General features: G+C 39.9%; 1 protein-coding gene across 1 annotated transcript in view; it reads right to left on the bottom strand.

Annotated features, from left to right (window-relative positions):
* The window catches only part of PPP4R1 (protein phosphatase 4 regulatory subunit 1), a 74,523-nt gene extending 51,219 nt beyond the window's left edge, over positions 1-23,304 (bottom strand). The window contains exons 1-6 of the mRNA XM_042464431.1: positions 22,970-23,304; positions 21,411-21,455; positions 4,665-4,800; positions 3,254-3,360; positions 1,810-1,952; positions 599-790 (exon numbers count right to left, since the gene is read on the bottom strand). Of these exons, the coding sequence (XP_042320365.1) occupies positions 599-790; positions 1,810-1,952; positions 3,254-3,360; positions 4,665-4,800; positions 21,411-21,455; positions 22,970-22,976 (630 nt within the window). The 5' untranslated portion in view covers positions 22,977-23,304. The remainder of the gene's footprint in view (positions 1-598; positions 791-1,809; positions 1,953-3,253; positions 3,361-4,664; positions 4,801-21,410; positions 21,456-22,969) is intronic.
* Positions 23,305-24,737: the final 1,433 nt, after the last annotated feature.

The raw sequence follows: 24,737 nt of genomic DNA, 5'->3' as shown, positions 1-24,737 counted from the left end.
GGAGGTTGCCAATCCCTGCTTAAGATTATGATGTATCTCAGAAAGAAAAGATCTAATTTCTGTGGCAAAAACTTTCTACAGTGGGGTGAATAATCTGTGGTTTTCAGCTACTCTGTGTGATAGCAAACTATCCATTTTTTTGCCTAGAGAAAACCCTTTTAATCCCTGGCTCTGGAGACTACCCTGTATCTGCTTTTAGCAGGAATGGATAAACTGTTATCTCAGTAGGACTACTGGGGGGTGGGTGGACATCGAACTCTGTGTATGTGAGAGCATGTGTCTGTGTACACCCACTGAAGTGGGGAAGAAAAGAGACAGAAGGAGAAAGGAGAGGCTCTGACCACATGACACTGCATGCAGTTCTCATGACCAAAAAGGATGCACACTCCTCCTCTCTAGACCAGGGATACTCCAAGTGGTGGTTGACAGACTCATCCTGGTTCAAGAGCCATTGGCTGCCAATCCTTAGTAAGTTTCCAGAAATGAAAAGAAGGAACTGCAGCCAATGAGAACAAAAATGGTGCTGACCCTGAGTACATGGTGAGAAAACACCTGCTAGCCCTTCACATCAGATATCTTAAGAGGCACTTCTCTAAACAGTGGACTGTAACTGCTGTGCACATAACTTCACTCTTCTACTTACTGCCACAGCTTCTGTCTTCACATCATCATTGCTGTCTGGAGCAGTCAATTCTACAAGAACTGGACATACTTTGGTCTCCACATCATATCGCTCAATAAGTTCTTGCTCTAACAGAACAAGCAATGCTGCCTGACTTGTTTTTCTCACCTATGTTTAAAAAAAAAAGCAGTGGGGACAGTGAAAGACACTTGAATATGATTTCATCTGTGCAATAAAGCCTTAAAGCAAATCTTTTCTAAAGCAACAGGAGATAAACTCTGATGCATCATATTTCAACAAGCCACTTTCAGGCTGTAATTAAAACTGTACAAACATTTACTTAGGACAAGCCTCACTGAACTCAATGTGCCATACTTCTGAATAGACATGCACAGGAGTGTAGAGTCTGGAACAACATCATATACTGCACTACTTACATCTATGATTTCTGAACACTGGAATGATACCATGAAACTTTTAAGATCTGGTATTATGTATACTACTGCTGGTGTGAAACATTAGTTTAGGACTAACGTTTCTATATAAAAGTTTTAAACTCTTGCATACCAATTTTTCTCAGTATCAATCAACCTACTGAAGTCCAATGGTCCATTTACAATCCTAGCAGGAAATAAAGTAAACCATTTAGTTTAACAATTAAAAAAGAAAAAGTTATATTGGTCTCATGTTTCAAAAACATAATCCAACTGTAGCCTGCAATATTGTATTAAACTACAGTATGCTCTGTGCTATCAGGACACCAAACACAGAGAAAATAAAAGTGAAAAAATCAAAAACAAAGAAAGACAAATGCTTAGTTGAAATACTGCACAGAAAAAAAATATAAAATATAAAATATTAAAAGAATCAAACATACCCAATATGGTTTCCAACTGTCACCATATAAACAAGAAATCAAATCCTGCAAGTCTGCACAATGGGAGAGCTATCACCATGGTCAAGGTAAAGCCAACATGAGGCAGAATTAACCTCCAAGAATAAAGCTGGGCAACCTTCCTGATATAAAACACTACAAGTAATAATGAGTCAGGGGCTCTGTGCCAGTTTTGCTGCTTTTTCAAAGCACATTGTAGTCTTATGATATCAAACCAACTTGTGCTAAAGTAGTAACATGTAAAATCTCTAAATTATCTTTATTTTTTTCACTAACTTTAAGACATTCTCACCTGGTTATTCTGGTCTGCAAGATATCGCACCACAATGGGTAATAAATATTTTGAAAAAGCATAAGGGATTGAAGGCCTATTTTCTTGACAAAACATAGCAATATGAGGCACTTGTTCCATTAACTCTGCTCGTACTGTTGGCTCTATCAATAAAAAATATCAAAATGCATCTGTTAAGTGACATATTTATATGAGTGAAAACTCAAATTCCTATTTAAATACAGTGTTAGTAAAATACATCTTATTAGCACAATTCAAATGAACAGTTCTTTTAAAAGAGAACATGTTAAATCAAATATCCCCAAACTGTGGCTTGGCTTGACTTAATTGTCAGCTGTTATTTATGGCTGGGATTCTCATACCCAATCAACTGTGTTTCTCCACATCCCAAAGGAATAGCAGAGAGAGCCTGCCTGTCTTTTGCATTACCTTTGCAAAAGGAAAAATCATGTCCCCATAATGAACGTAGATGAAGTACAGATGCTTCAGCGGAAAGCAGGTAGGACTTTTGTTTTACTTCATCAAATGCTTTGGACCAGTACAGTACAAGTCTTCCCTACCATTTATCCATGCTTATAAAGATACTAGGGAAGAAGTGACTCACAATATTTCCTTAGTGTCCTGAAACCCCATGTGAAGCACTTTCTAAAAAGGCTTCTGCATGTACCATGGAGTCTGGGGGGACAGCATTTTATTTTAGATAACATTTTTGCACAAGCAGCTACTATAAGTCTGCTTCTGCAAGTCTACTTCTGCAAAGTCAGCACAAAAGAGGGCCATATCCATCTTCTCCCACACATTCCCCAAAATTCACAGAGGATCAAGAGAGGAGATAACCAAAGGCAATCTGGGGGTGGGATCTGTGAATCCTGCTCAAAGTACTATAATTGTCAAGTAAAAAACATTTTGACACTTCTCTATCAAAGAGCTTTCTCTTCTTGTTGCTAATAGATTAGTAATAGTCTGTTTCTTCTTATTATGATCATTCCTCCATTAGCATCAACCATTTTTCACTTTTCAAACCCTCTAAGTGTAACTTAACTCATGTGCCTTGTAAAATTGCAAGAGTGCTAAGAAATATTAATTGCTCCACTCCTATATCAGTGTTTCTCACACACAACAACCATCCTTCTGTTTTGACCAAAAGATCTACTTGCTAATAGGAACCATTTTGAAATAGCTCTTATTATTCTCAATTCATTATTTTTATTTATATTGGCTAATAACAATACTGTGATTTTGATTTTATAGATTGCACAGCATCTGTGAGGTAACAGGTTTTTTTCTATTCTCTGAAAATGTATCTCGGGAAAATAAAGATAACCTTCTATTCTATCTAACAGACTAATTCCGTTACTGTTTCCACAACACCAATAAAATACCAAAATATTTGCTTTTATCCCATTATCCGACAAAGGTAGGTTTTTTTTTTAAATCACATTACCTGAATCATCTGCTAGCCTGCTGACTCTTTCCAATACAGCAATACAATCTCTTTCATCATCACTCACTTCTTTCAAAGTGTCCAATAAACTTCGAGCCACCATTTGCCTAGAATATGAAAATGTAAATTGTTATTTTACAGAGTTTACAAGGAATCAATGTATCACTGTTGTATAACCATTGTCTCTAAAAATTCTCCCACCAACTCTCTGAAGTTAGGTTAAGTGTCTGTAAGTTTGCCCAGAGCTTTGTGACTATGTGGCAATTTGACCTAGCTTGCTATGGGTCTAAGATTTTGTCCACTAATCCACACAGGGCTTACTTCCCAAAAGACAGAAACTGATCATTCTGAACAAAATAACAACAACAACAACAATATTTATTTATACCCCAGCTTACAGTTTGTTAATTAGACATTTCCCTGCCCTCAGGCTTACAATCTAAAAAAAGACAAGACACAAAAGGATAAGGGAATTGACAGTAGGGAAGGGGAAAAGTCCAGCAGATCTGCTCTCCCTTGGAGAACTGTTGGAGCTGGCTTGCCTTCCTCTCTCTCACAGTGTTTGAAAACTATTCTAAACTATTATTCCTGGACAATATTAGAATCATATTATTCTAATACACAAGAATACTAAAAAGCAGCAGTTCTCAAATGGTGGGGTGGGACCTCTGGGGCGAGCTCAAGAGTTGCTCATGGGGGGGAGGGGTAAAACTTGGGAGGCCCTGATCTCCCAACCTCTTCCCCAACATTTTTATGTGTAAAATTTACACATTGTTGAGTTAAATATTGAATTTACTGAAATAAAACTCTCCTAATTTGAACAATGTTATTTCTTTATAAAATATTAAAAGGCAAGTATACAGAAATGTGCAAATGAAAATATGCACAGTACATTAAATAATGTTGTTCCTATATTACTATGAGTTGGGGGCAGGGCGAAGTCCACCTGTAAAGGGTAGTCTAAAGGGTAAAAGTTTTGAGTACTACCGCTAAAAACAAAAACATTAAAATTTGCTTTGAAGTTTAATATCTAAGATAATTTCTAAAATATATTGTATTCTAGTATCAGGTGGAAGACCGATCTTTCTAAATGGATATGTCACAAGCCTATTTTGCAAATCTATTAAAAATTTAACACATAAAGCAGACACTCATCTTTACATATGTATACCCACAACAGGCTTATTTTGGAGAGGAAAAAATAGAGTAACTTCCAATATTACTGTTTCAGCAAAAATTAATATGCAAAGTAGCCCTTGATAACAGCAGAGAATTCACCAAACTAGTATGTGAATGCAATTAAGAGAATGCCCTTCTGAAAGGCAATTTTTGCCCTGTACATGAATTTAATAAATTTTTAAAAAGCACCTTATAAAATATGCACTCTGTTCTTTAGGATAAAATATCATACCTATTAAAAATATTCTCACTTGCAGCGTACTTGTCCAATCTTCCCAGAGGCGTCAACATTTCATCTTGTGAGACAAAGTCCAGGGCTGAAGGTATAATAATCACATCAGACTCTGAGCTGTAGTCATCCACACCAACTATCAGAAACATCAGAAATATTCCTTATAATCACATTTCTGTATTTTAAAACAGAAGGATGACTAATACTGATACAAAAGGTAGCCTATGCAATAGTCTTGTTTTCTTAATGCATCACATTATTTTTATCATCTTTCACCTTTAAAGATTAATGGCCTCCATTAATTTACTTCAACCTTTTTCCTTAAACATTTACTTGTTCTTAAAGGCTGTACTAATTTATTTGCTTACACTCGTCCTCCCCATTCGCAGACTTGGGAGTCTGCTGTCTCAGTCCTTCGCAGATGGCAAGCGGGGAGGGACAAAATTAAGTGTGTAGCACCACACAGCAAATCGGGAGGAACAACTGTATATTTGGGATTTCCAAATATCAAATATTTTGTAAAGGTACAGGAAACACACACAATTTTCCTTATGCAGACATTGAAGTGCTAACTTTCTACTGGTCCGTCACTTGACCAATGAACAACCCGAAAGGCCTGAAAATTTAATGTCAATCAAACCCCAAACTGGATGGCTTCTTTTACACATATATTAAGCTGCTGAACAGAAATACTAATTTTAGATATTGAGAGTGATTCCAATGTTTTATGTGGCAGACACAACCACTACCAAGTCCACTGGCATCTTCTATATATTTTTAAAGCCTTGTGTACATGTATTTTTGAATCCTTGTGTTGTCTCCACCCCAAACATGCAACATATACATATAGGATAGCACTTTAAAAATGCATACACTGTCTTCCTTTTGCCTAATTTAGGGATGGAGAAGAACTCTTTTTGGTCTCCTATTCCCCCATCAGCCCAAAGCCCACAGACTCCTATTTTAATTTTTTTTTCTGGGGAAAAACTGTCCCCCAATTACTACCCAGAGCACCATGCTGACTGTACAGTCCCCAACGTGACCCCAAGACTCTCCAACCCTCTTTTTTTGGCTACCCCCATGACAAATTAAATCCAAAACCATTCTTGTGATTATCTCTAGGAATGATTTTCAGCTGTTTGGTTAAAAATCAGTTAATGCAGCCTACTACAACTTTGTGAAAATGTGTCTGCATTGCACCATGTTAAGTTCCTGTTAGCTATTCCTGTAACATGTCTCAGACTGTCCAAGAGACATTCAGTCAACATGGGATTGCTTGTGGAGATCAGTTTAGCTACAGACAAATGAAATCACTTCTTTGCTTAAAATGTATTTTCAACTAAGATTTAGCAAGGCTAACTGCAAGTATTAACTGGACTAAATCATTTTTATTTTGGAAGGACCCTCTTTTGTAAATCCCCCCCCCCCCCATTAAATCAGAACTCAACTCAGATACCTCATCGATCACTCAGGTAAATTACATATACACTCCTGAGACTAGAGAAGAACACAGGAAAACAGTTTACTCTTATTTGGTACGCTCCGAATGTGTTGCATTAACATCTATCTATCACTCAGCTTGGCTGTAGATGATGGGAGTTGTAGTCAAATATATTTAGAGGGCACCAAGGTTGAGTAGGCTGCAGTCAAGCATTTAAGCAAACAGGAGCACCCATCAAGAACTAGAAGAACATTTCTGAATTACAGTATAACTGAATAGTCCTTACTGCAGGGTAGGCAAAGTGTGGTCCACAAGCCGTCAGCAGTCCCCAAAGCCAATTCTATGCTCCCCCATATGTTTCCATGGCAACCCCAAAACTGTGAGGACAATTGTTTCACCTCCATATAACAAAAGGCACCCCTGAAGCTCTGAAGAGGTAGTACTGAACACAGTGCCACATTTGGGGGGGGGGTTGTTTTAGAAAGGTGTCCCTCGTATTTTTTAGGCCTCCTTTCAAACTGGACTTCCAGTTATTTCCCATTCTAAAAGAAGTCGTATACAGTCTGCCCGCCCCAATTTGTCATCCGCAAATTTAAGCATCCATGGATGACAAGCCCCATTCCCCCTAATAGTCATGCATATGCACACACTGCCATTTAAAATCAGAGGACTTGAGGTCCCATGTTTTTTGCATCTGTGGAATGGTGGTGGAATGGAACTAAGGGCCAACTGTATAGGCAAAAGGAAGTTTTCTAGAGGTCTTAAAAAAAGTACACAGTGCCTCTCATGGTCCTAAAGAATGTTATTGGCTATTTGGGGGCAAAACAAAATTCAGTCCAATAATCTCATAGGGAGGATGGGAACATGGAGAGACAATAGAGCCCTCCAGGATCTCACACGGAGGCGAAACAGTCCCCCATGTTCCGACAGCTGACCACCTTGCCTTTTTGGCACCTGTACTATTAAGATGAATTGGCTGTCCCTGGTTGCAAATGTGAGCGACACAAGGCTCCCACTCTAAATGTGCTAGAGAATATAGTAATGCTACTTTGCCTCCCTAGAGAGTCAGAGCCAATTGCAACATCAAAATTAAAACTCACATTTCTGGATATGTGCAACTCCAGCTTAGGACCAGAAGTGTTCTGGATTTCCCCCCCAAGGTTTTGGAATATGAAGGTAATTTTATATAATATTTTCAATAATGTTGTGTTTGAAACGAAGTTTGTGTAAACTGAACCATCAAAGGTGTCACTATCTCAGCCACCTAGTGGGGGAAATTCAGATTTTGGGTAATAGATACTCAAGCTACATCTATATTTTGAAAAACCACAGGACTTGACGAAGAGAGGGCTTAGCAATGCATGTAGATGGCAAATGTAGGCCTTCCAGATGTTGTTTAATGGCCACTTGCATTATCCATTGTCTATTTTCCCCCATTCTTTTATAATGATTCTTTAGATGGAATCTGCCTCCCCTCCTCCCTGCCCCATAGCTATTATATACAGGGTCAGCATCTTCACTGAGCTACTGATAATGATGCCAAGATTCCTTTCCTGGTAAATCATAACCAGTTCAAATCGCATTGACACACATCAATTAATACATAATTATCTAGTACATTTGTCACTTTGTTGCTCATTAATGTAGTGTGGAGGGTCTTCTAAACCTTCACAATTCCCTTTTTCCTACAACAACAGCTGTAAGAACTCCAGCATTAACTGAGAACACCCTGAGAGACTGATTAGCAATGTGAGATAGAGAGATTCCCACTGTCATGTTTGCCCACATGATTTTTTCCATTTTTAGATAGTTTCCAGAAACTTCACTGTTTATCTTCTGAAAAGTCTAATAGTATAAAGGAGGTATTGAGATTTAATGCTTGAAATTATTTATAAGTACTCCATTAGAATTACTTACATGTAATACTCTGCATCTGTTTGAATATGACATTTATTTTTTAATATTTTATTCATGTTTTCATAAAGTATAAAAAGCAAAAATAACTCAACTTGGCTGAGTTATTTGGTTGTTGTGCTTTGTACATCTTCCATTCTATTACCTTCTGTATAGAAATAATTTCTACTTGTTTATTTATGTCAGATTTTTAGATTACATATCTTGCCTTTTTGTCAACCCTTTCTTTGTCTCAGTTAAACTTCGCATTTCTAATCTGTTCCATCTAGCTAACTAGACAGTTCCTTTCTTTCCAGTGAAAATACAGTATATAAAATTGAATGCCGTTTTCTTTTAATTTTCTTCTTGTATATTCTGTTTCTTGTTTCTCAAATTCCTGTGAACGCACTGATATTTTTCTTCAGTGGTTATCTGTCTATCTATCTATGTGTGTATATTACTTTGTGTATATATATACATATATGTAGAAAAAAGTAGTTTTAAGACAATAGTTTTTTTTTGGGGGGGGGGTTTGGGCTATGTGGCCATGTTCTAGAAGAGTTTCTTCCTGATGTTTCACCAGCATCTGTGGCTGGTATCTTCAGAGAATGCTTGCCTGGAAAAGAGTTGGGTGTGTGTGTGTGCGCGCGCGCACACACACACACACTGTGTCACCCTGGGAAAGGAGGAGTGATTTGCATGTGTATTGTTTTGTTGCTCATGGAAGGCCTCAGGGTGGGAGGATCTGCAAAGGAGGATTACTGTCTGCTTGATTAGTGCTCATTGTCTGCTGGGAAGCCCCTGGCCCTGGGAGATTTCTCATTTGCATTTGTTGAGTCTTCAGCTTGCTGTTTTTCAGGACTGGAAGCCAAATCTTGTTTACTTTCAAGGTTTCCTCTTTCCTGTTGAAATAGTAATTGAAATGACACCCTCCTTTCCCAGGGTGACACAGGCAAGCATTCTCCGAAGATGCCAGCCACAGATGCTGGCGAAATGTCAGGAAGAAACTCTTCTAGAACATGGCCACGTAGCCCGAAAACCCCACAAAAAACTATGGATGTTGGCCATGAAAGCCTTCAACTCCACAGCTTTAAGACTCCTTGTTTGTACCCCAGTATTGCTTTTCAGTTCTTACTTCATACACCTCTTGTTGTTTTTTGTTTGTTTTGTGATGATTTTTTGGTATACCTCTCTTTGTTACTGTCATTATTTATTCCCCACTTTTCTTTCCAATATTGTACTATAGGTCACCAATCCTTTTCTACTTTTACATTTGGTTTGTCTTTTATTAAATTAAATTGTCCATCTCTCTCATTTTATAATAATTTTGTATCCATTCTTCTACTAATGGTGGTTCCTCTATTTTCAATTTTCTTGATATAATTATTCTGGCTGCCATCACTAAGTACAATATTGTTCTCCAATATTTGTTTTCTTCCTCTTTTAATCCTGATGTTATATTTAAGAGGTATGGTCTGTGACCATACCATCTTGAACACGCCCAATCTTGGCTGAATATGCCATTTAAATTGCACTAACTGTAATCCCCATCACCCGCAATTCAAATTATTTCAGCTCAACTACTTTAGGTTATTGGAAAACACTCTTCAGATATTCATAAAGCATGTAAAATTAAGATGACACCCCTCTTTAAGTTATCTAAAAGTTAGCTAAATGAGATCTCTACTGGTTTTAGGTGGGAGAAAACATCTAGAAATTCATACTACTCTTACATCATTAGGTTTAAAGACAAAGTGAGGTAGCCCTTTTTAGTGGCTGTTCCATACCACAGACTGCATTACAGCTGCAATCTTATACATGTTTATGCAGACATTAAAGGTATGATAATTTCTTGCTAATTTTCCACACCAGCCATCACTTTGAAGGCCATGGAGATGGCGTGAGAACTCAATGTTATGTACAGAGATTTCTCCAGCAAAAGGCATCAGATTTGGCTGGCTCCCTCATAGTTTAACAGCACCTCACTTCTTACACTAAAGTAGTGCTAATAAGTGGGAGTACTGTATGGAAAGTCCAGAATGCATGCACAAATAGCTTCAGCATGATCCTTCAGGACCACAGCCTATGGCTACAATCCAGGACCACAGATGCTCAGCTATATGAATTTTGAATTAACTGTGTACATTAGTTTTGATTATGTTTTGAACAACAAAAACATACAACAAAGCTTCTTCCAGACTGTATCTTCCAGACAACATTATCTATATCAGTATCAAATTATCTAAGCTTAATTACTACCAGATTATTATTTTAAAGCATTTCTAAAGATTGTTACAAATGGAAAACTTGCAAGTACCAGCTATCTCCAAAAATGAAGAAGATCCCAATTCCTTCAGGGATTTATCATCAATGAGATCCTCTTCTGCCATTCTATCTGTACTATCTCAGTTTACCATTCTGTCTTTATATGATGATCCAAACTAGTAAACAGAGCCATTTTACTATAGTCTGCAGCTAGTCAGAAAAAGCACCTTCCATTGTTGCATTCTTGCAAAGGGAAAAGGAGTTCATCCCTTTCCCTACCTAACCTCTTCTCTAGCAGATAAAAATTCCACTTCTCTTCATGCTGTCTTATTCTACTCTACAGCTCTACACTGTAGATGATAACTGACTTCTTGTTACTTACTCATGGTATACACATCATAATGGGTCTCCCTGATGCATGATGAGGGCTTTGGGGCATTATTGCTAAGCTCCCCAAGTGTCTGCCCATGATCCAACTGTTAAAAGCAACCACAAAATCATTGTTAAACCTTTCTTTAGCAAATTTAGAAAATGTCTTGAACCAGTAGAGTGGAAAATTTTCTATTATACATTTTTCTAACAGAAAATGTGTTTCTAATTTTAGAAAATTAACCATCATCACGATAAATGGCCACAGATTCAGTCTTATTAAAACTTTCCAAATCTGTATTTTTCCAGGGAGTTATCTATAGCAAAAGAACCAGTGTGGCATAGTGGTTTGAGTGCTGGACTACAACTTTAGAGAACAGGGTTCGATTCCCAGCTCAGCCATGAAACCCACTAAGTGACCTTGGGCAAGTCACATGCTCTCAGACTCAGAAGACAACAATGGCAACCTCTTCTGAACAAAAATGGCCAAGAAAACCCCATGATAGGGTCAGCATAAGCTGGAAATGACTTGATGGCACCCAACAACAAACAGCAAAACCTATAGGAAATGTGTAGATGCATCTCCCATAACCACATTCCCAAAATTACCCCAGCAAGTTAGGCACACTCAAACTAGCAGTTTTCAGTGCTTTTGGTGTATTGTTCCTGATAACACAACTTTGAAAAAGAAATATTCCACTACCTCCCTACAAAGTTTTTGAAGGTGTCATCTACACACATTCCTAACTATCTTCATTGTGCCATGTTTGTGAATTTTTAAGGGGAATTTTTTCTATGGAGACATACTGCTGAACTAGACTGACATTTTTGGTGTAAGAAAGGTTTACATGAATAGAAAGCACGTTATTTGAATATCTCTAAATATCACTTGCAAAGGAAACTTGAAAGCATCCATCTCCTTATGCCAAAGGTGGGAAACGACACGCTCAAAGACTTGTGACCAAAACACAATGCAGAAATAATCCAGTTTGAGACAGCTTTAACTGTCCTGGTTCAATGCTAGGTAATTCTGGGAACTGTAGTTTTGTGAGACATTTAGCCTTCTCCGTCAGAGATCTCTAGTGCCACAATAAAGTATAATTCACAGAATTCCCTAGCACTAAGCCATATCAGTTAAAGCAGTCTCAAACTTATTATTTCTGCAGTGTGTTTTGGACCTAAGATGCTCAATGGGTTAGAGGTAAAGATCCTATTTCAGAATCACTTAATGAAAGCTCTACTGAAGTCTGAAGTAAGGAATATAGTCAGTAAAGACAGTGATGGATTGTCAAAGAAAAACCAGGTAGGGAATACTTTGGAAGAGAACTTTACAGCTCTGGAGTAGAAATTCAGCAGTGCACACTGTCAATGAAATCTTGAAATTTGTGAAGTATCCCAGCAGGGAAGTGTCATCACTGCATGACCTTCTACATGTCTTGGGCAGTATGTGACAGCTGGAGAGTGAAAAGAACAGGTAAGAAGAAAATCAATTCATTCAAGATGTGGTGCTAGATAAGGATAAGAGTGTTAAGGATACCATGGACGGTCAAAAAAACAAACAAATGGATCACTGAACAGATCAATCTTGAACTTTTCCTGGTCCAATGATCAAACTGAGGCTGTCATACTTTGGCCATATCACGAGAAGACAGGACTCATTAGGAAAGACAGCAATACTATGAAAGGTAGAGGGTAGTAGAAAGAGAGGTAGATCGCATACCAGATAGATGGACTCAATGAAGGAGGTCATGGACCTAAATATGATCTTTACCTCTCACCCATTATTTCTTTTCTGCAACCATTCTCAGCCTGTGGAATGGCCTGCCAGACGAGATCCACCAAATTACCAATCTAGACAGCTTCAAGAAAGCTGTTAAGACGGATCTCTTCCGACAGGCCTTCCCAGAGTAAAATACTCAGCCATATAACGATCCCCCACATATATGTGATGACTCTGTCCACCATTATTGTTTTAACTGTTTTATGTAATTTTAACCTTAAACTGTTTAATTATTTTTAAGGGGGGCAGCGGCAGATATTTTGTATATATTGTTGTATTCTTTTAATACTGTAAGCCTCTTTGATTGTTTTAACAAAAAGGGGGTAGAAATAAGTTTTATTTATTTATTTATTTATTTAGTTTCAAGACCTAAGCAGAGAAGTGGCAGGCAGGAGGTTTTGAAGATGTTTCATCTGCAGGGTCACCATGAGCTGGGGTTGACTTGAGAGCAGTTAACAAAAAAAAAAAAGGAGGGGGGGGAATCAATGAATGTGGGAAGCCCTCTGTACCTACTATGAGAACCTAACTTTAGCAAATTGCTATTTTCAAAGTAATATTCCAACCTTTGCCAGCAATCTAACGTATTAATGTTTTGTGCCTACAGGATTAACCAAAACTTGAACTGCAGAAATGCTAAACAAAAAATAAAGAGTAATAGTAACAAAAAGATCAAGTAGGTGTTTTTTTTAAAAAGGTCAAGATTTCTTAATGTGAAAATCATCTAATGATTTCCAAAACCACATACTAAAGCACAGAATAGTTCTGGGTTTCAAACATTTAATTACTGTCAAATAAGTACAATATATCTGCCGCAGCTTCTTGTCTTCCACATGTGATCTTCAAATCAAAACTCCAAGTAAGGAAACAAAATGAAAAACAAAGCATGTTTTAAATGGAACCACAGCAGGCATAAATATGTATGCGATTTCAAATCAATCCTCCAACAAGTGTGCATTCTATCTAACAGGCATCTTAAGGCTGTACAAACATACTTCAATATTGGTCCACAAAAGATAAGAGCATTCAGTGTATTGTTACCAACAAATACAGAAAATAAATACCTATCTATTTTGCAAGAATTATTTTTCACTCTTTCAGTGAAACAAGTTTCAACACTGTCCACAACTACTAAGGAATTTTATCTACTACTAAGCACAAAACTCAGCTTTGTTGCATTATCATGTGTCTCAACAAAGCTCATCTTTTTCTTGACCCTTGGCAATTCCCTGACTACATATATTTTTGTATAAAATACATAAGAGAGTTTATACATACATGTATGCATACTTGCGTATATTTAACCCAGCTACATGTCTATATTGAAAAAAACAATTCTGCATTAGATAAACAAAATTGATCCTCACTTTGGTAGACAATCACTACAGTTTCCATAGATGCTCAGTCACAGAAATGATACAAACTTGCTTCAGCAGTATGGATGTAGATCTCCATGTGAAGCAACTCAACTAAAATACTGCTTCCATCTATTCAGATGCCTTCCAAAGCATAAGAAAAGAGATTCCCCCCTAGCTGTTGCTCGTGGAAGAGATAATGCTAAGGTAACAATATGTTAAGAATATAGAGACAGATTTTAGTGTGTAGTCTTAGCTTTTAAACCATAGACAACAGAATCCTTTGTTTCACACTTTGAATCATAGAACCATAGAATCATAGAATCGGAAGAGACTACAAGGGCCATCCAGTCCAACCCCCTGCCATGCAGGAAATCCAAATCAAAGCATCCCCGACAGATGGCCATCCAGCCTCTGTTTAAAGACCTCCAAGGAGAGAGACTCCACTACACTCAGAGGAAGTGTGTTCCACTGTCGGACAACCCTTACTGTCAGGAAGTTCTTCCTAATGTTGAAGTGGAATCTCTTTTGCTGTAGCTTGCATCCATTGTTCCGGGTCCTGTTCTCTGGAGCAGCAGAAAACAAGCTTGCTCCCTCCTCAATATGACATCCCTTCAAATATTTAAACAGGGCTATCATATCACCTCTTAACCTTCTCTTCTCCAGGCTGAATATCCCCAGCTCCCTAAATCGTTCCTCATAGGGCATGGCTTCCAGACCCTTCACCATTTTAGTCGTTCTCCTTTGGACATGATTCCAGTTTCTCCACATCCTTTTTAAATTGTGGTGCCCAGAACTGGACACAATATTCCAGGTGGGGCCTGACCAGAAGAGAATAGAGTGGCACTATTACTTCCCTTGATCTAGACACTATACTTTTATTGATGCAGCCTAAAATTGCATTGGCCATTTTAGCTGCTGCGTCACACTGTTGACTCATGTTCAACTTGTGGTCTACTTGGACTCCCAGATCCCTTTCACATGTAGTTTCATTCAGCCAGGTGTCCCCCATCCTATAGCTATGCATTTCATTTTTCTGCCCTAAGTGCAATACCTTACATTTCTCCGTGTTGAATTTCATTTTGTTAGCTTTGGTCCAGCTTTCTAGTCTATTCAGGTCATCTTGAATTTTGATCCTGTCCTCTGGGGTATTAGCTACTCCTCCTATTTTGGTGTCATCTACAAATTTGATAAGTATGCCCCCAATTTTGTCCTTCAGGTCATTGATAAAGATGTTGAATAGCACTGGGCCCAGGACAGAGCCCTGTGGGACTCCACTGGTCACTTCTCTCCAGGATGAAAAGGAGCCATTGTTGAGCACCCTTTGGCTTCGGTCAGTCAACCAATTACAAATCCATGTAACAGTTGCCTTGTCTAGCCCACATTTTACAAGCTTGTTTGCAAGAATGTCATGGGGAACTTTGTGAAAGGCCTTACTGAAATCAAGATATACTATATCCACAGCATTCCCTTCATCTAACAAGCTGGCAATTTTATCAAAAAAAAGAGATCAGGTTTGTCTGGCATAACTTGTTTCTCTGAAACCCATGTTGACTTTTTGTGATTATGGCATTGCTTTCTAGATGTTCACACACTCTCTGTTTAATGATCTGCTCTAGAATCTTTCCTGGTATAGATGTCAGATTAACTGGACAATAATTGTTGGGATCCTCTTTTTTTCCCCTTTTTGAAGAAGGGGACAACGTTTGCCCTCCTCCAGTCTGTTGGGACTTCTCCTGTTCTTCAGGTGTCCTCAAAGATTATTGCCAATGGTTCCGATATTACATTTGCCAGCTCTTTTAATACCCTTGGATGTGGTTCATCTGGTCCTGGAGACTTAGTTGTTTAGGTTAACAAGGTATTCCTCTACTTATTCTGTGCTGAAATTCCCCTAGTCTGTCTTCTGCTCCGTTATCCTCAGGTTGAGCACTCTTTTCCTTTTCTAAGAACGCTGAGGCAAAGAAGGTGTTGAGTAATTCTGCCTTTTCTCTGTCTTCTGTTAGCATTTTTCCATCTTCTCCATGGAGTGGACCATTTCCTTCTTCTTCCTTTTGCTGCGGACATATCCAAAAAAGCCCTTTTTATTGTTCTTAACCTCTCTAGCAAGCCTGAGTTCATTCTGTGCTTTAGCTTTTCTGACTTTACCCCTACATGTGCTTGCTATTTGTTTGAATTCCTCTTTGGTGATTTCCCCATTTTTCCATTTCTTATACATGCTCTGTTTAAAAGTTAGCTCAGTTTAAAGTTCCTTATTCATCCATCCTGGTTTCTTGAAGCACCTCCCATTTTTCTTTCTCACTGGAACTGTTTGAAATTGTGCCTTCAGTATCTCCCTTTTGAGAAAGTCCCATCCATCTTGAACTCCCTTATCTTTTAGTATTCCTGACCATGGGATCACCCCCAGTATTTCTCTAAATTTACTAAAATCCGCTCTTCTAAAATGTAGATGGCATGTCTGACAGTTTGGTTATTTTCTCCATCCCTGCTGTCTCTCTCCCCCACAAAACTCAGTTTAAAGCCCTCCTGATCAAATTCTTGAGACTATTGGCAAAAACATTTCTGCCAACTGGCGTGAGATGCAACCCATTCCTTGCCAGAAATACTTCCTCATGGAACCTCAGTCTATGATCCAAGAATCCAAACCGTTCTTGGAGGCACCATCTACGGAGCCAGTTGTTTACATCCGCTATTTTCTTCTCCCTTCCTGGGCCATGCCCTTCGACTGGGAGAAGACATGAGATGACAACCTGTGCATCCACCTCTCTCAAATTCCTACCCAAAACCTCATAATCCCTTATGATATTCTGAAGGCTGTGCCTTGCAGTATCATTGGTTCCCACATGTACCAACAGAGAGGGACAATGGTCAGTGGGCTTGACAAGTCTTGTCAGCCTCTCTGTCACATCACGGATCTTTGCCCCAGGGAGACAACACACCTCCCGAGACATCTTGTCAGGCCTGCAAACCACTGGTTCAGTGTCTCACAGCAAGGAGTCCCCCACGACCATCACACGCCTCCTCCGAGGCTTAGCAGCGACTGTTCCCTTTGATGGTACTCCCAGGGTCCCCTGCTCTGTCCCTGAAGTCTATCCCTGCTGCTCTTCCTCATCATCTCTGATAACAGACAAAGATTCAAATTGATTCTGTAGCTGCAATCTCCCAGAACGTATATAAAGCAACCTAAGATCAGAAACTTCAGCAGTCCATCCAGAGACAGAAAAACTTCTGAGACTCCTAAAACAAAAGTTTTAAAAACTAAACCTCTAAGCAGGGAAACAACAAGTTTAGAACTCACACACAGAAGCAACCAAAAAACTTGTCTCTTTACAGGCCTCTTTAAGGAGAATTCTGTATTTTATCTATATATGAGTACCAAAAGTATAAACACTAAACACCTCTTTCTCCTTTTAGTTCCCTGAAGTAAACACATGTAGGTGTAAATCAAATTGTTAGTCACAACTATAATAGGTCCACTGAATCAATGGAACTTAACTGTGTGCTGATTTACATAAACCCCACTGATTCAATGGGCCCTGTCTAAATGAGATTAACAATTCCATTATGACACAGCAACTCAACCAGTGCTGACCAAGAAATTTTTCTGTAAGAAAAATTCTAACAAGAATTAAATTACTAGTCATTTCACTTCCAGAAGCAAACAATTTTAGCAGGTCAGAACTAGAAAGATCGACACTGGAGCCCTAACTAGAAATTAGGATGCTGTGTTTTCCCAGGCTCGGTTGTAAGTATAATGTTATTATACACTAAGATCTAACAGAATAATTCAATAGTAGGCCTTTCTTGGCCTCCCTCTCCCATTCCTAAATATCAAAAACCTGCTACAGAGGTAGAATTCAAAGATATACTCATGTTAGTCTGTAGAATCAGTACATAGAGAGATGGTGTAGCACCTTTGAGACTAACTGAAAGAAAGAAATTGGCAGCATGAGCTTTTGTAGACTTCTGAGGAAGTAGACTTTAAGTCTACGAAAGCTCATACTGCCAATTTCTTTCTTTCAGTTAGTCTCAAAGGTGCTACAACATCTCTCTATGGACTGCTACAGAGGGCTTGCTATCTTTCTGTGGCAAGTTTAAAGGTTGCATGAGAGCTGCAGGTAAGAGGGGGATTACCAGTTTAGGATCCAGCAGAACCTAATCCTAAAAACTTTGCAATGTATTACATCCATGACCTCAGGTATCAAACACATAACAGTCACATATGCTTTAAAGTGAGCGGCGGCTTTAAAATAACATGTAACAGATTTATATTCTCCAGGAAATGGGCCGCAGCCTCCCCACAACTGTTATAAACAAAATAACATCTGGTTTACTTACAATTTACACAGAACACGAAGACCTTTGTTTTAGTCAGTATAAATCTAGATCGCCATAATAAGTTGTGTATATAGTTTGTTGACCAAATACAGAAAACTAAAGTGAAATACACAGTAGCCATTCTCTCCTTACAGACCAGCTTATTACAAGCTATTCAGTTTGCTGGCTTTGCCAGTAAGTATCTTAGTTATGGCCAGCTTAAGCCTCATCTCAATCCTGAAAGCCATGAGTACAAATCAGGTCTTTTGATGACCCATTTCTTTCTATGAAGGGCCAAGACAGCTGCACTACTCCTGGAACATACAGGTCACACAGTTCAGGATGAAGCATGCGAGAACAAGAAAGAAAGTGTTCTCATCTGAAGAACTTTGGCAAAAAGCAGACTTCTGCAGGAAGTGAAGCTAATGTAGAATTCAAACACACCAATGGTTCATTGAAAAATGCTCCTCTTTGATAAAAATTTCCCACTATAATCCCAATCATTCTGTAAGTAAAGACACTAGAACTCATATGACAAGTACCACTTTCTATGGTCAGCAAAAGGAAGAGAGAGGCACAACCTGATGAATATTAATTTGTGTACAGCTGTACCATGGTGAATGCTATAACACTTCAGACAATCATCAAATAACTGCGTCTTCTCTAACTTTACTTTCATTCATTGGAAACACTTTAAAGAAGTCTACCCCAACTTTTTTACCATGGAGAAATCCTTGCAATAATTTTCAGATTTCAAGGAACCCCTGTATAAAAATTATTATGGTATATCTTTAGCTCAAAAATATTTTCCCCCCAGTCACAATCTCTTGCACAAACCCTAGAAACCTGTTGAGGAACCTTGTTTTAAAACTCTGAAAAACAAAACATAAGAGCAAACACTCACCAGATTTATACTTTAAAAAATATATGCCCACTACGGAGCCTTCCTGGCTACAATTTCCATTATCAGCAGCAAGTAGATCTGCTGAAATGCTATTTAGGAATGAGAGTTGTAATGTATACATTTGGAGGGTACCAACTTTTGTGGGTTGCCCCAGGTATTAAAACTCCCATCAGTCACAGCTAGCATGGCCAAACATCAGAAAAGATGAGAGATACAATATAAAACATCTAAAAGTGCCAAGAGACGGGAAAGTTGGTATGTAGGGTATTATACTATCCTGTCATCTCACATCTCCATTACTGAGTTTGCAGTTTAATACAGACACATCCTCTAAAATCCCTTTTATATTTAGTTCTTACTTTATTTAGGACCTCATTCCCTGCAGTTCATTTTTCCATAATTTAGTTCTCATTATATTCTGCACCATCATTAACATCTGGACAGACTGTCATTATACTTGCTACCATCTTCTGTGGAAGTCACCCATACATTACAAGAAATCAGTAAGATTTGCTGAACGTATTTAATTTTATTTATATTCCACCTTTCTCTTTATGCAGGGCACTAGGTGGCCAATTGTATCAGTAATCATCAAAACACACTCTGCTCAGAAACAAATGTATGATTCTAATTAAATATATGTATATATGTTTTACTCGGTAAATATTACTCTTAACCTACCTACCAATACCTTACCAAAAAAGGAGAAAGAAACCAAATCTGAGGACTGATATGTGGAAAGCATTTGTAATTTCACAGAACTGTAAACACAACATCAAGTTTTTCTGAAAGAATACATAACCATCTATAGTTTTGTCTAATTTAACAGGCAAAGTTTAATGTCAGCAGTCACTGGAATTTCATTCATACAGTGAAACTCTACCCTCCTCTCCCTGCAGCCTCTGCCTTCACTGCATCCTGTTTTCCCATCCCAAATTCTGCTATCTGGGGCAGATTTGAGGAAAAGTCATTCTTCCACTTTCACTATGAGAAGCTCTTCCATGCGCAGGAGAGGCTACTTAGACACCAGCAAGTTCAAAGCCAATGCCACATGGTCAAGCTTTAACTATATTTTACTTTTTTGCTTTTTTGCAGAGCCTTTGGGGAAAGCTACAGAATCTGTTTTCATTCCTGTCTAAATATGAATACAGGCTTACTCAACAGTTGTATCAGACATAAACAAGATTACTTTCAACAAAACACAACCCAATTAACTTCAAAAGAAAACAGAACAAAAGCCACAGAACATAATCAATTTCCACACAATATTCAACTAGGCCTGATGAACAGTTGGTTTCTTCAAAGGAAAAACAATACAAGTTGACCCTACCTTTTCCTGAATTTCAAGATACTTCAAAAACATTTTTTTTCATGAGTGGCTGAGATAGTGACACCTTTGCTTTCTGATGATTCAATAGAGACAAACTTATTAAAAATATTATTTAAAACTGGCTATCTGTGAAAAGAGTATGGGAGTCAGCATGGTGCAGTGGTTTGAATGTTGAACTATGACTGGAGAGCAGGATTCAAAGCCCAGCTCAGCTACGTAAAACCCACTAGGTGACTTGGGTGAGTTACTCTCTCTCAGCCTCAGAGGATGGTAATGGCAACCCCCCTCTGAAGAAACTTGCCAAGAAAACCCCATGATAGATTTGCCTTAAGTCGCCAAAAATCGGAAACAGCTTGAAGGCACACAACAAGAACAACAACAACAAAAGGTATACATGAAACATAAACAGATGTTGTTTTTAGACTTGAGTCCCATCTTCAAGCTATCTCATTATGTGCATACAGTATATGCAAACACAAGTATTCCAACAACAACAAAGACCCAAATCCCAAGCACCTCTGGTCCCAAGCATTTAAGAGAGATTCAACCTGTTAATACTGTCTGCCTTTCAATATTAGGGCACTATTGTTAAGCTTCATACTCAGCTTGACCTAAATCTCATTCATTAAACTAGCAGCAGCCATGCTATTAGCGCAACCAACCCTTCCAACTCATGGCCTTCCCCATTTCCACTCAGCAGCAGCCTCCGGGAAAGTAAAGAAAAAAGCACACATGTAGATAACTTTGCAAGCCAAACACACACACCCAGACGCCTGTATGTAGGCAGGGCAGCTAAGCATGGCTGATTCCTCCCACAATGCAACTTGGACCTCCTCCACAATTTTTTTAAAACCAGTTAATTGATTTCTTCTCCTCTTCCTCCTCCACCCTGGGGAGAACTTTATGAAAGGCCCAAACCCACTACCAAAGCCCACAATGGGGTTTCCTCTCCCCTTTCCATCCAAACTTCAGGATCCCCCTTACCGGAGTTTCCAAATAGGAGTGACCCAGTCCACCCACCCCACCCACAAGCCCTACTTTGGGACAGGACAGGCAGGGCTGAAGGGGAAAGAAGGGGGCGGCTAAGGGGCTACTCACATCCCTCAATCTCCTCTTGCAGGTCCTCTTGGAGTAGCGACAAATCTAGGAAGGAGAAGGGGAAGGGGGTTACAAATTACAAACAAAACACAATGTGAACACTCTTGCAAAGCCTCACTCTGCATTAGACCTCAATCCCACCCTTTATTAGTGGGAGGGGGGGTTGCCACTGGGTTCCCCATCCCCTGCCCCCTTACAAACACCCCACCATGGAAGGAGGTTTTGTGCAAAGCCGCTCACCTGCATTGAAGCTCAATCCCACTCTTTATTGTTATGGAGGGGGGAGTGATCCCATCTTTCTTGCCCCCTTAAAAACACCCCACAGTGGAAAGAGAAAAACTCTCGCCTCTCCTCACCTTCCATTGGCACTCGATCCCACTCTTTTTTATGGAGAGGGCACAGAAATCCCACATTTCATGTCCCCTTAAAAACACCCACCCATCCCCACCATGGAAAGAGAAAGGGGGGGGGTTTACAAATTACTGTATACACAAAACACAATGTAGAAACTCTGATAGAGGGAAAGCCTAACCTCACCCCTTTCCTTGGAGCCCAATATCCCTCCCTTTATCATCATCATCATCATCATCATCATCTCTTGCTCCCTTAAAAACACGCCACAGCATTCCCAACCACCCTGAATAGAGAAAAGGGGGGTTGCAAATTACAGATGAAAAACAATGTGGAAACAAATAAAACCCCTCTCTCCTCATCTTACCTTGCACTGGAGTTCAATCCCACCCTTTTTTATTAGGGGTGGCAGAGAAATCCCACATGTCTTGCCCCCTTTAAAAATACCCACCATGGAAAAGAGAAGGAGGGGGAAATTACAAACAAAACACAGTGTTGAAACTCTAAGGAAAGCCTCACCCTCTTCCTGGGAGCCCAATATCCCACCCTTTATCATCATCATCATCATCAATCACTTCTTGCCCCCTTAAAAAACACCCCACAGCATTATGAAGAGAGGAAAGGGGAGTTACAAACAACAGACAAAACACAATGTAAAAACTAACTCTCACACCTCAGTTTGCAATGGAGGAGCTCAATCCCACCCTTTATTATTATTATTATGGGGAGGAGGAGGGCAAAGCAATCCCCCCCAATGCCCCCCCCCAATTCCCCACCCTCCATGCAAAAAGAAAAGCTTTACAAATGGTGAAAACTCTATCAAAAGAGGGAAATACTCACCATTTCACCCCTCTTTTCCTTTGTGGAGCCCCTAATATCCCACTCTTTATTATTATTATTATCATCATCATCATCATCATCATTATTAGTTTGGGGGGGAGACAGAGGAGATCCTTCCCTGCCAGTACCTCCCTTCACCCCCAAGGCCTTCCCACCCACCCTCAGACCCTCCTTTTGGGCGAGGAAGGAGGAAAGGGGGGGAAAGACACCACGCAGGCCCTGGCTGAAGGCTATGGAATTCTGGGAGTTGGAGTTTGTTGTGGAGCTCCGCTCTGGGCCCCACAACAAACTCCAACTCCCAGAATTCCATAGCCTTCAGCCAGGGCTGTGAAAGCGGGGTCTTTGGGGTGTTGCTTCGCCCTCCTTACCCGCCATTATTATCTTCCTAGAAGCCTCCCGCCCGGCTCCAGGGCCTACATGAGGGAGGGGAAAGCTCTCGTTTTCTCCTCCTCGTCGTCGTCGTCGTGATGAGGCCCTTTTTTAGGCCCAAGCAGCGGAGAGAAGACTCGGGAGCCACCGAGGAGGGAGGGAGGGGACTAGGCCGGACACGGACACACAGCAGCAGCAGCAGCAGCAGCAGCGGGGCTGCCCCCGCCTCCTTCCTTCTCCTCGCAGGGAAGGAAGGGAGGAAGGAAGGAGGCCCAAAGCCTGAGGAGAATCTGCTCACGACGAGGCCTTTCCCTTCTCTCTTTCTCTCTCTCTATTTTTCCCCCTTCACATTGCCATCCACATGCAGAAATAGCCCGCTTTGATACTGCTTTGCCTTCTTCCACGATGGCTTCCATGTTAGGGGATTCTGGGAGTGGTGGTTTGTCTTGGTACCAGGAATAAGCTGGCTTGACACTGGTTTAATTGCCATAGCTCCATGTTAGGGGATTCTGGGAATGATGGTTTGCTTTGGTACCAGGAATAATATACTTTGAGACTGCTTTAATTGCCATGGCTCCATGTTAGGGGATTCTGGGAATGGCAATTGGCTGTGGGACCAAGAATAATCTGCTTTGAGACCACTTTCCCTGCCCTGGCTCCATGTTAGGGGATTTTGGGGATGGTGGTTTGTCGTGGCACCAGGGTTAATATGCTTTGACACTGCTTTATCTGCTATGGCTCCATGCTAAGGACTTTTGGGAATGGGGGTCAGTTGTGGCACCTGTTATAATCTGCTTTGACACCACTTTCCCTGCCATGGCTCCATGTTAGGGAGTGATGGTTTGTTGTGGCACTGAGCCATGGCAGTTGCAGTGGTGTCAAGCTGCATTATGTAGACCTATGTATAGTTGTCAAAGCTAGTCTGGAAAGAAAGCTGGCAGGAAGAAAATTAACTTACGCGAAAGTGGCTTTGGTCCTAACTACCATTCCCAGAATTCCATACTATGGAGCCATGGCAGGGAAAGTGGTCCCTCCACATTTGATGGGGTTAGGGGCACAGGACCCTGTCAAAGTGGAAAACCCACAAATAAAACACCTAGGTTTTTTTCCTACCTGAAAGAAATACCTCTCTAGGAAATCTCTAGGTCATCCAGCGCAACTTCTGGCAGGCCCTGGAGGACCTAGAGATTCTAAACAATTAAAGCTGCGAATAAATAAAACTGCAATGTGAATGGTTGGCAATATTTCTGCAGTGTGAATGCAGTCTCGCTCTGGCCTCGAAATCCAATTCTGGATGACTCCTCAGCCTCAGAAGGCAATGGCAAACCTCCTCTGAACAAGTCTTGCCAAGAAAAACCATGATAGGGTGCCTTAGGATGTCCATAAGTCGAAAATGACTTGAAGACACCTAACAACTGCCCTTTTTTTTCTCCGCCTTAGCAGTGTAAGCAGGGAAAGGATGACCAGATGTCCTCATCACCAAGGAAGACAAGGCACCTTTAAATTCAGGACTTTTAACAACGTGGGGGACATGACCAAAGAAAGCTAAAAAAACTCCTATAAATATAAATAATGCTTCTTAAGTCATGCTCAAAATGAAGAAATTCCTCCTGGACAGAAGTGAAATGTAGGATGTCCTGGAAAAGGAAAGGGGGGACATCTGGTCATCCTGTAGTCAGGATGGTTTGCTAAACCCTGGACAACTTTCCACTCGGTTTCCAAATTCAGATTCCTGCCTGCCTCATATTTGCCAGTCTTCCTGCTACA

This window comes from Sceloporus undulatus, chromosome 4 (assembly GCF_019175285.1).
Source record: "Sceloporus undulatus isolate JIND9_A2432 ecotype Alabama chromosome 4, SceUnd_v1.1, whole genome shotgun sequence".
In the NCBI taxonomy this organism is placed as follows: Eukaryota; Metazoa; Chordata; class Lepidosauria; order Squamata; family Phrynosomatidae; genus Sceloporus; species Sceloporus undulatus.
This window is presented reverse-complemented; position numbering and strand designations above follow the sequence as displayed.